The 15618-nt window shown below is 38.2% G+C and overlaps 1 protein-coding gene across 1 annotated transcript in view; it reads right to left on the reverse strand.

Annotated features, from left to right (window-relative positions):
* Positions 1-4327: 4327 nt before the first annotated feature.
* E2F3 (E2F transcription factor 3) overlaps positions 4328-15618 on the reverse strand; it is a 41874-nt gene continuing 30583 nt past the window's right edge. Inside the window, exons 3-7 of the mRNA XM_053995023.1 lie at positions 13049-13268; positions 12351-12509; positions 9795-9909; positions 7330-7465; positions 4328-6633 (exon numbers count right to left, since the gene is read on the reverse strand). Coding sequence (XP_053850998.1) covers positions 6368-6633; positions 7330-7465; positions 9795-9909; positions 12351-12509; positions 13049-13268 — 896 coding nt within the window. The 3' untranslated portion in view covers positions 4328-6367. The remainder of the gene's footprint in view (positions 6634-7329; positions 7466-9794; positions 9910-12350; positions 12510-13048; positions 13269-15618) is intronic.

Here is a 15618-nt window from a genome sequence, read left to right on the forward strand (position 1 = left end):
CGCGCGCAGCGGCGCCAGGACGGCGGCCGGCGGAGGCCACAACAGCGCCGAGGGCGCGGCGCCGTCGCTTCGCCACTGAACGCGCGGATTCCCGGGGCCTTGGAGTCTCCCCTTCGTTTTAATTGGAAAATAGCAATTCCAGCAATACCTATCCAGTTAAAGCGCTTGCGATCCTGATGTATCTGATCCAAATGGGTGATGAGCTATTCAATCCTCTTCTGGGCACAACGCGTTTTCTTTATTATTATTTTTACTTTTCATCGTTAATTTCCTCAAAATACAATGCTAGTAGCAACTTTGCTGAATAGTATAAACGATATTGGTCAAAATATTTAGTATCAGATGGCTGAGGTTTCTGGCACTGTTTTCCTCCAAACTTTTCTGATTGATATTTAGTAAAACACCTGTGTGGTTGTTGGATGGCTGAAGCTAAAGCTCTGAGCAGATTAAGCGTGCAATGTCCCTGGCGATCAAAGTGTTGTCGAGAGTGAGCATACTATGATTGCTTTGGCTTTAAAAGACACAGTTAACCTAAAATAATTATTTATATTGTATCTTTAATAGATTCTATTTTGAGGCAGTCAGGTTTGGAAAGTAAAAGTCACCATTTCCTGTAGCTGCATTTCAAATGATAGGTTTCTTTCTTTAGAAGGAGTCTTTGGAATCAGTTTATTCTTTAAAAAGAATATATAGTATATATAGACTATAATCTTTAAAAGGTTATAGTCTCTCTGGAACTGGAGGGAAACTGAATGAAAACCCTGGGTGTGCTCCATAATAGGCCTGTTGGTCCACTCACAGATAAAATGTGGCAACTTCTAATTACGAATATCATCTCCCTCTCCTTTTTCTTACAAACTCGTGTTTACTTTATATAATGCTTATCTGACAATGCTCACAGGAAGAAAAAAAAAGGAAAAAAAAACATGTGTGGACAAAGGAACAGGAGAGGTTTAAAGAGAGAACTGGGACAGAAAGAAATAAGCACTTCACTTAAATAAATCTTTAAAAACAAATAATTCTGAGCAGGACTGAGAATTATTAATATCACCCTGGTTTCATGATGGATATTGTTACAGTTGAAGATATATTTGCCTTCCTATTTGGTCTTTGTTTAGGCACACAAGTACTTTGCAAATATGCTCTCAGTGAGACATTGTGTGATGTGTAATTTGTTACTTTTGTGGCATTTTTAGCCCAGGAGAGAATGGAGGAAAACATTTCAAAATGGGTGGCCATGCTGATCTATTTCAGACCACCTCCTGTGGAGTAAGAAGTCCCTACCAGGTCCATTGTAATGGTACCTGTATCCCCCATCAGCATTTTAACTGCTGCCTCATAAGGTTAACAATTATTTTCCTTTTTTCTTTTCAGTTTCCCATGTTCAAAGTATTTCACATACAGTCCTTGAATTCATCTTCTCTCTTCTGGGAGCACTGCACTGCCCTCCCTCACAGCTGTCCCCACCAGCCAAATGTTTCTGCTCTAGTTAAAAACCCAACTGGGCACACACCAGTACTGGTTTACAGCTGACCAAAAGAGCAAAGCACAGCCTGCAAGACATAACCAAAAATCTCCAAATGGCCAACACTGACAAGCACTACTCATTAAGGGGAAGCAGTGATCTCCAAGAGCAGCTCCCAGGCAGGAATAACCCATGAGTCCCATACCTAGTGACATAAATAGGCCACACTGATCAGCTCCAGCATGATCCGGCAGAGCCTTTACTTTGTCCCGCTGCCAAGAACCTGTAGTAGCAAGCAGCCCTTGTGCCAGCACAGTCCTGCTGAGTCCTAGGATGTAGCCACAAACTGGAAGGCACTCTCTCAGTACTTTGGAAGCTCACAAACCTAAATTGCTTTGTAGCACGTTCCTAGTAACCTGACAGCAGATAGCACACCAGAGAGAAGGGAGCAGATAATTCCCTATTACCTCCTGATTGCAGGAAGAAAGTTTATCTATATCTACCTTGGAAAACTGCTTTTTGTATGACAGTGGCTAGGAGTACAACTTCCAGTGCTGGCCTTCTCTGAGCTGGCAGCATACATGCTCCAGTTCCTTGAGTATCCAAAGAAGAGCTTTAGATTTCATCCTTTCCAAGTTGCCTGCAGACCTTACTTCCTACTCCTCAGGGCTGGTAGACTCAAAGACACCAGCCTCGGGCTGGGTTACCAACTGAAGTCATAGGTTTTGCCAGGAGCAGGTAGCTGGAAAAATACAAAACTACTGGGAAAGTAAAATCCAAATCTCAACTTCAGGTCATGGTTAGTAGAAGATACATCCTTAATGGGTTTAGAGTGTCTCAACAAACATCCTTAGGGAAGGAAAATGGCCAGGGAGGTAAGAGCTCAATTTTTATATGGCAACCTTATTCTCTGATAACTAACATCAGCTCTGGGTGGAAATGGGTGGGAAGATATTCAGAAAAAAAAATTAGGAGTCTTAAAAGAGACACAAGAATTTAGATCTTTTTTTCCTCTGTTCTTGAAATTTAGGAGAATCTGACTGGTCATTTGTGAGCAAAATTCCGCACCATGCAGAACTGGTAACAGTCCATTTTTTTTCCTGTTTTATATATATGAAACTTTCTTCCTGTCAAGTTTTAGAAAGAAAATAGTGCGTAAGGAAACTCCCAGACTTAATAAAGGTCAAGCATTCTGATCATTGCTTAGCTGTGGAGTAATATCCAGGCAGATCTTACTTCAGCATGAAAAACAGAATTGGGAGATGAATTCTACTTGTTTATGCTTTGGTTAATATCATTCCACTGACTTTGTTATACAGGCTCATGGTTCACTCAGTGTTGAGAATTGTTGGCTGCAGGAACACTAAAGGCATTGTGCATTAATTGTGTTTCACACGGGGAAAAAAAAAGATATATACTAAATTTGGTGCTTTTAAACATAAAGCTCTTTCATGCTACAGAAAGCACCTCACATATCTTTCATTCTTTCTACAACAGAAATGTTCATGTCTGCATCAAGACCAAGGTGCAATTTATTCTTTCAGGTATAAGTCAAGAGAAATATGGTGAGTTTCTTGTAATTCGTAGGTAGATGAGTTCTTACTGTACAGAAGTGTGAACCCCTCCTTTTTTATTTTTTTTTCCCAAACTCATTTCCTGTGTGGAAAGGAATAAATAGTTGCCTATCGTTCAGGCCATGTTGACAGATTTTTCCAAAACCTTTTCCATCTGCTGGTAACCAAGGAATGCAGCATACAGGCCCCAATAAAACCTCCTTGTAACTAATACTTGTACACTGAATAATGTTGAGGTACACCATGCTGGTCTGGAGGAGCAGGAATAAGTATTTTAACTGGCTGATTTTTTTTATCCTGCACCTCCGCACACCCCAGGTTCACAAAGCAGATACAGAAAGCAGAAGGAAGGAGAGGGGAAACATAAGGGAGACATGAAAACTAGTTATCAATAGCAGATTCTAGGGACAAATACAAAAGTGCTTATGGCAACTGGAGAACAGAGAAACTGAGAACAGGCCAGGGAGGTACAGCAGATATTTATTGCCACCTCTGCTTTGAAGGGAGATCAGAGAACACAGATGTCTAACCCTCCTTTATTATTTATTAAGAATATAGAGAGGACCTTTGTAATCTTCCTTTCAGTACTTCTGTGTGCAGATGTTTGAATATATACAGGTGCACAGAGAAAGTAATAGGCTTTTCCTAGTGTGCAGGAAGTTGACAAGACACAAATGACTTGCTCAGAGGTACAACATTTAAGCAATCAACCATATTACTGTGATTTTATTATCCTCATTTATTTTTTCTTTTTTTGCAGTTGATGGATGGCTGTGTATCTAAAAAGGTGCAGCACCAATACCAGAAAAGAAGTAAAAGTTTGTAAATATAGATCTGGTGCAAGAGACTGTTGGAAGTGACTCAAGAAAACACTTATTTTCAAAGGTACTATTAGGAAACTTCTAGAGAATTATCAATAGGCAGGTTAAGCAGATCCTCAACAACTCCTTTCATGTGATTTAATCCTACAATAACACCATTCCTATGAAGTTTGTAAGAAGTCTGTTTCTAATTCATATGAGAGGAGAGGGAATAAATAAAAATTAATTTGTATAATCCCAACCCCTGGATCACCTGCTCTGTCTCTTAACATGTGTCTTTTATTCTTGTTTCACCCTGGCTTAAAAAAAAAACTCACTGAACTTGTTAGCATCATAAAAAAAAGGGATTGAAACTATCTATCAAATGCATGTTTGTACCAATAATGAAAACAGTAACAGGTTTCAAGAAATAGTATGACAGGCACCAAGAGCAAGAAAAATTTAAATAGCTATATACAAATCTAAAGTCTTTTAAAAAAATTATTTTTATTGATTCATTACCATACAAAATTTATTCAAATTACATCCATTTGAAGTGGTAAGATCACAGCTAGAGAACATGTCACCCCTTAGTAAATCTATTTACAAAACTCACCATAAAAGCTTTTTTTGTTGGTTTTATCCTTTTTTTTTTTTACAGTATTTTACAGAGGTTTGTTTTGTTTGTTTGTTTGTTTTTTTAAACTAGCATACAATGCAAAGCTAAATTAGATTAGTATTTTGCCCACACACACTGGGACAAGTGTTTAATTTGTACAAAAAAAGATGGTCTGCATTACTCTTCATTTTTTCTTCCCTCGCAAAAGTGCCCCTTTGTCTCGCAAATCTTCATGCTCACACAACTTTTACTTTCCTCTTCCACAAGACGAAAACTTTAAATACTACAATTTTATTTACAGATCCACATCTAAAAAAACTCTTAAAAAATTACAAACCGGCTAGAAAATATTCTGGCAGTGTTTACAAATTAATTCTATTGTACAAAACTGCTAGATAACTAAAGTGTGAGTTGAGAACATATATCAAATTAAATACAACTGCTGAATGATCTATGCAAACATTTGTACATATAAACACACACTTAACACTGTTTAACAGTTCTTTATGTGTTGCCCTTTATACATTTGTTATATTCCAAAACCCACACAGTCATACAGTTTCCTTATTAGTACTGTGACTTCTTGCCTTTTCGTGTGTGAGCTTTCATAGCAGCAACTCAATGGTACCAGAAAACCTGCATACACAATATTCTACTACAGTACAAATAGTACTAATTTTCTGAGTATGTCAGATAAGCACAACAGTAATGCAAACAAAAAGATTATATGGGCATCATCTAATCAACATTACATTAATTTAGCCCAGAACATGGCAAAATATTTTACACTCAAGAAAAAAAAAATATTTAAGACTTCTTAGAATTCCTCTGACGTTCAAAAAATAAATATTGGTACTATACTATACTAGCAAAGATCTTCAAAAAATAAATGCAATTCAGTTGATGTGGTACTTACAGTTATGTACTTTGGAAAAAAAATTAGTTCCATTTTGCTGGCGAAGAGAATTATAAAAAGCTGTAAGCAGAGGAAGCTAACCCACTGAGATAAATATGATATATTGAACAAACAAAGCTTGGCATAAGTGTTTTCCATAGAGGGAAAAACCCACAGTGCATCTCTAGTAGGCACTTAACATGAAGCCCCACTTAGTACCACAAAAATTCTTGTACCAGTTCTAATGCACACCGGGGGCAGTAAAATTGAACTGTGCATCTTCGTTCTAGTTTAAAAAAAACAACCAACAAAAACTACTTTCACACACACACACACACAAGCATTTCTTAAAATCTGCGATTACTACGAGAAGTGGCAGAATTTTATACTTTTCAATATCTGCAATATACACTACATTTACAGTGTATTTTCTTTTCATTAAAAGCTTTTAAGGACATAAGTATTTGACCTCATAATGAGACATATACATAGCTCAAAATGAGCATTATGACAGCAATTTAAACATTCCCACAAGTAGCTCAAGAATCCCATTCCACTCTTTTGCATTACTTCATATTTACGTTCACTGCATGTACAATCCATGTTGTGACACTCAAAAGACATGCATTCTCTGCAGAAGGCACGACCTGAAATACTATTACAAAATTGTTATTTAGGACTAAATCAGTTCATGAAGCCCTTCTCCGTAAGCCCACTTGTCACGGTAAGCAGAGACTGGTGAGTGTGAAGACAAAACATCTACGGTCACCTGCTTGCACCTGCTGACTCGCAAGGCACTGGAGCTCGGGGTCAAGGAGAAGGCTCTGCTGTAAAAGCCTTTCATTGTTTCTTATGGTATTATAGGGAGTATTCAATTAAAATATCAGCACTGTTCAGGAGCCTAGTTTATTTAATAATGCTATTTTTATGGTAAGTAGAAGACAACTCTGAATGACGGCAGGTTTTTTGATTCCATTAAAAACATAGTTTAGTTATGGACAGCACTTAATACAATCAGCTGTATATAAATTCATCCATCAGTGAAGGAAGTTTCTCTAAATCATAAGCATCAAAGAGGTCACTGATGCCTTCTTCATCCCCAAGGCTCAGCAAATAATCTTCCTGAAGCAGAGGAGGCAGCAAATTCACAAATGGTCCTTCAAAGTTTGAGGGAATTTGGTCCTCAGTCTGCTGTAGAAGGTTGGCTGGAGAAGCCAATGGAGAGATTGTTGCCATATTTACTGAGCAGTCACCTTGTCCTGAGTTAGCAGAAGCCACTTCTGTGACAGGAGGGAGAAAAAAAAAAGTTGTCACATTTAATCTCAGTAGAAATATCAGACACAGGTCAAACAAAGTAACCACTGCATAAAGGGCCTTTCATAAAGCATCATTTCAACAATAAAAAAATGGCTTCCATATAATTTCTAGCTCGTGTTTGATGTGTTACAAAAGGCTTCTCAAAAATGATCACATTGCTATCATCTCTGACTTTTCTATTAAAAAGTTATCTTACAAGATTTAAACAACTACATGGGGAACAAAATCAAACATAGTGAAATGCTCATTTTTCAGTGGAGTTCATAGTCAAAACTGAGAATTTTCTAGGTACTAGATGTCATCTGTGAAGCAATGTAGCTTCACATATACCCATACACAGAGATTTCTGCCTCTTGTTGAGATGAATCTTTACTGCTACTGTCTTATTTGAAAACTTAAAAGGAACAAAATGGTTTCTTTCCTCAGTATTACGTACACTTTGGTTACCTACGATATGCAAATAGGAAACTTACTTTGAACAAATGAAAACTTATTTCTTACTATATCAAGCAGAAATACATAGTGAAAAACTGATACTTAAAACTCACTTCTTAAAATAATAAAGCCAAAGAAAAAGAGCTAGAAATCCAAAGTTCAAGCTGAAATCTTTAATGTGAGCTTGAAGAAAGGCCATTAGTATTGCAAAAAAATAATTTTACCTTTGGAAATGGTTTTGGAAATATTTCCATTGTGGTCCTGACTATAGGTTTTCATTGGACTGAGGGCATCATTTTCCTCTGGACACAGATAAACTTCAATAGGTCCTTGAGTACTAGATAAATGTATCAATGCACTCTGCTAACAAAACAAACATCAGAATGGTGTTACACCAATGAACACAACAGAATATTGATGATACTGAGTAAATTCTTACTGGGTTGTGAGTGTTTGAGTATAGTTTTACTAATCAGAAGAACCTGAAAAGAATACCAAGCCTTTTTTTTTTTTTCAAGATGTGAAAGGTTTGGCTGATGTATCTTGCAGACTAGAACATAAAAACTTTTCCCACTGTAGTGCACAAATCTCAAAATCCCACCATTTTTGTGTGTTGTATTATAAGAAGGGAGGCATAAAGGATTAAATTCCGAACATTTCCTTATAACCACAATAGCCTGGAGCATTCTGATGGAATGGAACTGTGGGATGCAAGTCACAGGTTTTATTATTATTCATAACAATAATATTGGATGTATTTGTATAAATGTTTCTGCTTTAGAATGATGCCAAAACATCTTTCCCACTTCCCCAAGAGCCTTCAGCACCTCAGCACCTGCTCAGCTGAACTCAGATATCTATATATAAGTTCACCTATTTATCAGGCAACATTTCCAAGTAACAAAAAAACCCCAAACCAAATGCCATTTTCTTCACCCAAACTACTTAAGTAAGTCCTTCTTCCCCCTCAAGGCAGTGATTTTGATGGTGGGTCTGAATGGGAACTGCTAATTTGTTGCAAGAAGCTACATTTTTCTTAACTTTCACACACTGATGCAATAAACCAACATGACCCAGGCACAGAAAACCTGCAAAACTGCTCTTTTGTGTTATGATAGAAAATCATAAATTAGTCTGGTTATAAATACACCTGCTGCTGCTGTATTCCATCAATAGTTTTCTAAAAAGCATAAATATAAGCACTAGATACCTCTTCACAGACTTGTTTAAAGTATTTCCTTTTGTGCCCTTTGACAAAATGTTCCTCTTATTATTTGGGTTCTGACAGTTATGTAACACAATAGACAGCATTTACAAATACAGAGAACAGCAACTGAATGGGGGTTTGCCAGGGAAAACAGTTAAGAGTACTTAGGGCAATGCTACAGATAATTGGAGAAAAAGGAGATGGGAAGAAGTTGAAGAAGGAAGGTACTATTGAGTGACTGAGGTATGCAAAAAAAGAACACTGAAATGTAATAGCATGTGACAGAAAGAAATAGGACCATACTGCCTGGAGCTGAAAATTAAATAAGGTGGGTATAGAGGATAAGAGTGGTCTAAGCACTAATTTTAATGACTGCTTGCATCTCTCTCTGCCTGCCTGATTTTGCTGAATTAATAATCAAAGCATAATGCCCAGGGGAAAGAAACAGGAAAGCAAACAACAATAACTGTATATTTATGAACACTGATAAAAGATACCCTTTTCTCATTGCAGCAAAAAGATTTATTCTTCCTGCCAAAACCTGTAACAAGATTCAAAGGGGAAAGTAAGGACAAAGGCAAAGAAAAGAAAAAAAGAAGGATAGAAACCATAATGGGTCTAAGCAAGCGCAGAATAATCTTAAGAAAAAAAAAAGTGACAGGGAATCCAGAGTCTGATCCTGCCCACAGGGCACCAGGTATGGCTGAGCTCACTTGGCCTGGTGTAGGAATGAAAGATTAATGCACAGCTATGAACAAAACATTAGCAGTGTTTGTGGGATTAGCCTCATCTCTAGTTGCTCCTTGAGTGAAGAAATTGGGTACATTTTTCTCTAAACAAGCCATTCCTGCCAATTATTCCCATTTGCTCAACATACTTGGGTCTGTCTTCCCAAGTGAGAATTAACATAAGCGACAATGAAGTAAAGATGATGATGATGAAAGAAGGAAGGGCAAGAATGTGTTCTAGAAGTAAAACACAAATTTCTGCAATACCTGTAATATTTCAGAGACGAAATTCCTACATGAAAACATGTAGGAATAATGAAAACATGTTTCAATAAATTAGGATATCAGTTATATGCGTTGTCAAGATGCTTAAGGTGTTGAGTTATCCATTAACTTTTTAACTAAAATAAGAAAGCTGAATTTCTTGTGAAAGATTTTACATTGCTACAAAACCAAGGAAATTTCAATTGTCAAGAAAGAGTTTCTCTTTACATAAAGCATAGCAAAAGAAAATATCTGTAAATAGTGTGGATTACTCTGAAGAAATCTGGAAGTGAGTGAAAAGGAACAAATAACAATTGTTCTGTGTGAATTCATTTTTAAAGTTTCCCTTTCCTTTTCTACAGAAACATCCCTAAAACTTGTAAGAATATAGGACTGTGTACCTGGGCACATATCACAGTAAGACTCAGGAGATGCTGCATCTGTAGAAAAACTATATATAACCTGGCAGGAAATGCCAGATTCTCCTTACCTCCACTGGGTCAGGCACTTCAAGTCTTGTTTCTGGAGGAGCTTTCACAACTATAACAGTTTGGTCTTTAAGGCCACTAATTTTTCTAATATCTTGATATGTCACGTAAGCTAATGTAATCACTGTTAAGGAATTTTCCAACCCAGGTTACAATACACTCAGGCTATTAGAAAAGGCAGGAGTCCTTGAATTATTTTTCCATTTTCAACATAGCTCTTAGCCCAAGGTTTTTTGTTCTCTACACTGTGATTGCCAGGAAGCCCTGTGAGAACTTGACTTTGACGTAACAGCTGGGGCCACTACTCAGTGAACAAAAGGGATTCTCTGTGCTGAGTGCTTCTCTCCTCCTCTATATACGAGAAACTACATAAGCTAAGGTTCAACAACCTGAAATTACTCACAGACTCCATGAAGCAAAAATTTTTATGCATTTGCTATCAAAATGCAGAGAGTTGAAAATCACTGAAAAAGTGTATAGGAATTTATAGATGCATGCTATAGAAGTGCATACATAGTATCATTGAATTATAGAATGGTTTGGGCTGGAAAGGACATCAAAAGATCATTTAGTTCCAACCCCTCTGACATGGGCAGGGACACCTTTCACTAGACTAGGTTGCCCAGACCCCCATCCAACCTGGCCTGGAACAATTCCAGGGATGGGGCATCCATAGCTTCTCTGGGCAACTTGTCCCAGTGTCTCACTACCTGTCTAATATTTCATCTAAACCCACCCTCTATCAGTTTAAAGCCATTTCTCCTTGTTCTGTCACGACATGTCCTTATAAAAACTCCTTCTCCAGCTCTCCCACAGGCCCCCTTTAGATACTGGAAGGTGCTACAGGGTCTCCCTGGAGTCTTCTCTTCTCCAGGCTAAAAAAAATCCCAATTTCAGTTTAAATTTGAGGGCCTTTGCAAATATAAATATATAATACATAGAATCTATATAAAATATATATAAATATATAAATGTTTATGCATCATTCATATATTTATATATTAATTTATAGCATATAAAATTATTTTAAAGCCTATTTAAGCAGCTACTTTAAACCTCTAGAGTGCAGAATGTCAATTTCTGCGTAAGCACAGAATAAATACAAATATTTTACTGTTCAACATTTATTTGTCAAAATGACAGTGTTTTGGGGGTTACTACATGGTGAAACCTCACATACTGATCCATGTAACTGAGATGTCAAAGTGCTTTTGGCTGTGAAATGAACTGTGAAATGGCCATAATCACATGCATACAGTTCCAGCTCTTTAGTTTTGTCATCTGTTACCCGGCATAATGTTTGTGCCAGAGAAATAGAAAGCCTGACTTATTATACTTTTTGATGGTGTGAATGTGCCCTGTTACTGAGCAGTACAGCAAGACAGACTGCCCAAGCTCCAATACATACTGCATCTATCTTGGATCAAACAAGTCAAGAGGCAAAGTGACTGGCCATCATCTTTCACCCAAATGGCTTTTATCAAGGCTTTTACCACTCGTCAAGTAAGGTTTGCAAAGGCAGAGTTCAACCCCACAGGATTCAATGTTACAAAAATTCAGAACTGTCATGTTCAGTTTTGTCTTGCTTATGTCTCTTCACATATTATGCTCTAAGCTAAAGGCAATGCTGATCCTATTCCCTGTGCCACCTGGTGATCTTTGGTTACACCAAAATGTCTATGAAATCCAGTCAAAAGACAATGTTCACATAGTTCAAGTGCTTTTTACTGGTACTCCCATAGTTATTTCTTGTACTTCAGAACAGAGAATAAATCCACTTTATTAGATGCTATTTAAACACTACTTATTATATATAATAATAAGTTTTCACATCAGCATTTGATAAAATGCTTTCTTTTGTTGCTAATAGGTGAGAAATCCAAGGAAAATGACTACTGGTTAATTACGAAGTGCATTAACAGCCAAAATAAGTCATATGAACCTTATGCAATTTAGTATTGCTATTACATGAAATAATTCAGCCTAAGGTACTCTGAGCACTCATGGAAGTCTTATCTGTATTTTATTTTAGATTCTCTAACCAGAGGAACCTGAAACTGTGTTGCAAGTTTCAGACTAAACCAAATACCAACTCTATTGTCCTCTCTGTGCCTTTAATTTATATACATATCAGCTTAAAGTGAAATAAATTTTAAAAAAGTAATGACTAAACAAGTCTGTTACCGTATCAGACTTTCTCTTCATGTCTTTATAATTTCTGAACACATAAAACTGTGGTTTGTTCTAGGCTTGAAAAAAACATAGGGCTATTGGATATCGTTACTCATTAATCAGTAAAGGTTCTTGGTTCTACTGTATGTGAACACAAACGTTGTCTCCTTCATTTATCACCTTTTCTGATTTTCCTTTTCACATTCCAGAAGCATTACAGGTTCAAGCTGCTTAAGCAGCTTTTATATCAAACCACATTAAAACCTTCTCAACTTCTAGGAGCTTCTGATGCTTTCTTTCTATGACATCACACAGAGGAAGTCTCCTAGTATTACAGGGCACAGCAAGGAGGCTGAGCACCTTTGAGGTTTTGGGATAAAGGATATCTCTGATTCTCCGAGTCCTCCGTTAGCAGCTTGAGGTCCAGGGTGCAGCTTTGGATTAGCTCATCCAGTTTCTTCTCTTCCTGAGTCAGTTCGGTCACCTCCTTCGTGAGGCCCTGGCGCTGTGCCAGCATCCCACCGTCCTCTGAAAGACTGCAGCCCCTGCAGACACAGAGCAGGAAGACTTCCATAAAATCTGACCCTACACCATGGTAAAGGGGAGAGACAGGATTTCACACTGCTGATCAAGTTCTTCATCCTTTCTCCCCAAACTCATCCCTAGCAAGTCAACATAAACTACGCTTTCCAGAAAAATCATCTATTTATCACAGCAACACATTTTGGAACTACCACCAAGATGTAAGAGTTGAATATTCCAACTACTTCCAAAATCTTGTCTAACCACAGCTTTAAAAAACCCAAGGAAGGCAGTAATTAGAGACACATACCTAAAACTTACTCCATGTGCAGAAGTAAATTAATTAATCCAGTTTTCAAACAAAATGCTGGTTTCTAATTTCCTTGACAAATCCTTTTATAAACTTTTCTTAACAGAAAAATAGGACTTTATCCTCTTGGAAGGCATTTTGGATCATTGCTTAGAGTAAACTCTTAGAACGAAAAATGGGAGAAGAAAAACACTGTTGCCCTGTGATAGTGAAATCAGCCAGCAGGGATGGAAAAGGATAATGAATACTTACATCCACTGAATGTTGTTTTTGGATTTTTTCTTAATGAGATGGATGCCTTCCAGTACATTGGTGATATCGTAAATCCTTCTTTTTTGCACCTTGAGGACCTCTGCTGCTCTGTTCAAATCTAGGACCCCATCAGGAGATTGGCTCAGCAACTGAATGAACTTCTTTGTAAGAAGGCCAAGGGATGTATCATACCGAGTCTTTTCTGAAGGAGATTTTGGAGCTTGGAAGGAAAAGGAAAAAGAAAGTTAAATCAGTTTTTTCTCATTCTGCTTCTGAAAGCAGCAACCAAAAATGAAATTATATATGTTACAGTTACTTCTTTCATTTTTACTGAAGAAATCTCTCATTCCTTTCATTAAGACACAACTTACCACTCCGTATTTGTATTTCAAGATGTACTTTTCCAAAAGTCACAGGTGCATAAGCAAATATATAAGTTTTTTAAAATGCAAATATTTCCAGTAGTCTGATAGATACATATGGAAATATTCTGCTTAGGCTTTTACTATGTGAATTCATAATAGTATTTTTAGTATCTATTTATCCTGGCAGCAAACCCAGAAAATCCCCTGTGACTCTCCTTCATCAGTCTGATAGCCAGCTTTCATCAGGGTTTGATTTTCCCCTCATGTGAGATAAATGTTTCATATGCAATTAAGCAGGACTTAGGTGTACTTCAGTGGGTGAACACAATGACAGATTCCATCAGTGTCAGACTCCACAGCTTGAGAAAATTCAAGTGAATTAGAGGAGATTGATGTAAAATACAATTTATAATCATCATTGCTCCATAACCAAGCAATGCTCAAACTGGGTGAGAGTATCCATATCTTCTAAATTAGAAGTCAGCAAATGGCTTGGACCAATTCATGGTTTCCATGCACAAATGGAGCATCTATATACTTCACAGATGGGCTTTTAAGAGTTTAAATACTTGGATCAGAATGATTCCTAATTCTAAATGTTCGAGGCCTTCCTGTCAAGGAAAATGAGCCAGCCATTATTACAAGTCTGCTGGGCTTGTACATCTCAAACCCTTAATTTGCTTCCAGTATTATGCAGGGTAGAACTTGGGCTGATTTGATGGTCTTTTTCATGTTTTCAAGGGTCATGTCATACATTAAACTGCAGAAGTCAGTCAAAACTGAAAATCCCACCAAAGAGTGAACTTTTAGATTACCCTGAAATATTTTGAAGAATACAACGGCTTTCCAATGAAAACCAAGATGTTGCATCTTTGCAAAGAGAATCAGCTAGCTGTATTTCTTTGGGCAGATTCAGGGTTTGTCTGCTCTAGGAAATGGAAGAATATTCATAGAAAGGCTTGGGTTGGAAGTGGAACTTAGAGATCATCTAGTTCCACCCTCCCTGCCATGGATAGGGACACCTCCCACTAGACCAGATTGCTCAGAGCCCCATCCAACCTGGCCTTGAAACACTTCCAGGGATGAGGCATCCACAGTTTCTCTGGGAAACCTGTTTCAGTGCCTCACCACCCTGTGAGGAAAAAAATTTATTCCCAACATCTCATCTAAATTTCATTCACATCATTTACATGACCTTGTGGATTTAGAGCAAGGGTGGTTGGTTTGTCTGGGTTTTGTTTGGGGCTTAGAAAAGGGTAAGAGGATGACGGGAGCGGCAAGAAGTGACTGGAGTCCCATCTAAAATGGCTTGTGCTCTTCATCACACACCAAGTTCTTTGCACAGGTTTATCAATGCTGCAGCAGCATCTTATGCACCAAACAGTACTGAATTTCTACAAGAATCCACTTCAGTTTAAAATAGGCTTCATATAGCTTAATGAAGTTTAGCTTAATGAAATAAACTGTGGTTGTTTAACTCCTATGTTTTAAGTTTGTATCTTCAACTAATTTCACTTTTCCTATCTGCCTCAATAGAAACCAGCAGACTGGTGAGGAAGGACTCTTTGGCATCTCTTGCTCTGATATCCACTACCACTGCTGCCCCAGTCCTCTTCTTGCCCCATCTGGCTCCCTCTGCCAGCCTCTCTTGCCGAAACCCCCCAAAAGAGAACAGCCCCCAGTTTCTGTTGCAAGAAGCCCACTGCCCAAGGCAATGCAGATGTGCAAAAATTAGTACTTAGAGCAACTAGGCACTGGCAGTATCCAGAGTCCCACTGCAGGGACAGAAGGCAGCTCGGATGCCACAAAGAGCATTTATTGTGCAGCGCTGCTGAGGCACAGCTAGCACTCTTTGCAAATCCCTGTCCAGGGAAAGAAGCCCTGGCAGCCAGCTGCTGTAACTCCAGCAGCCAAGGAGGAGGCTGGCCTGATGAGCTTTGCCTAAAACTGTGCATTCGATTCGATCATGCCACCTTCATTCCTCAGCATCCACCTCTCTAAGCACCCCAGCATCACATCCTTGGCTGAAGGGGAGGCCCTGGGCAGAGAGAATGCAGGCTGCCCAGCCTGCACAGGCAGCCAGGAGCCTCTGCAGCAACCCCTGCATGCTGCAAACCTGCTGTCCATCGCCCAGCTGGGGGGTTGGTTGAGTCTGTTGCATACACATCTAGGTATGGACAGCAATAAGCACGCTTTAAGCTAGGT

This window comes from Vidua macroura, chromosome 1 (assembly GCF_024509145.1).
Source record: "Vidua macroura isolate BioBank_ID:100142 chromosome 1, ASM2450914v1, whole genome shotgun sequence".
In the NCBI taxonomy this organism is placed as follows: domain Eukaryota; kingdom Metazoa; phylum Chordata; class Aves; order Passeriformes; family Viduidae; genus Vidua; species Vidua macroura.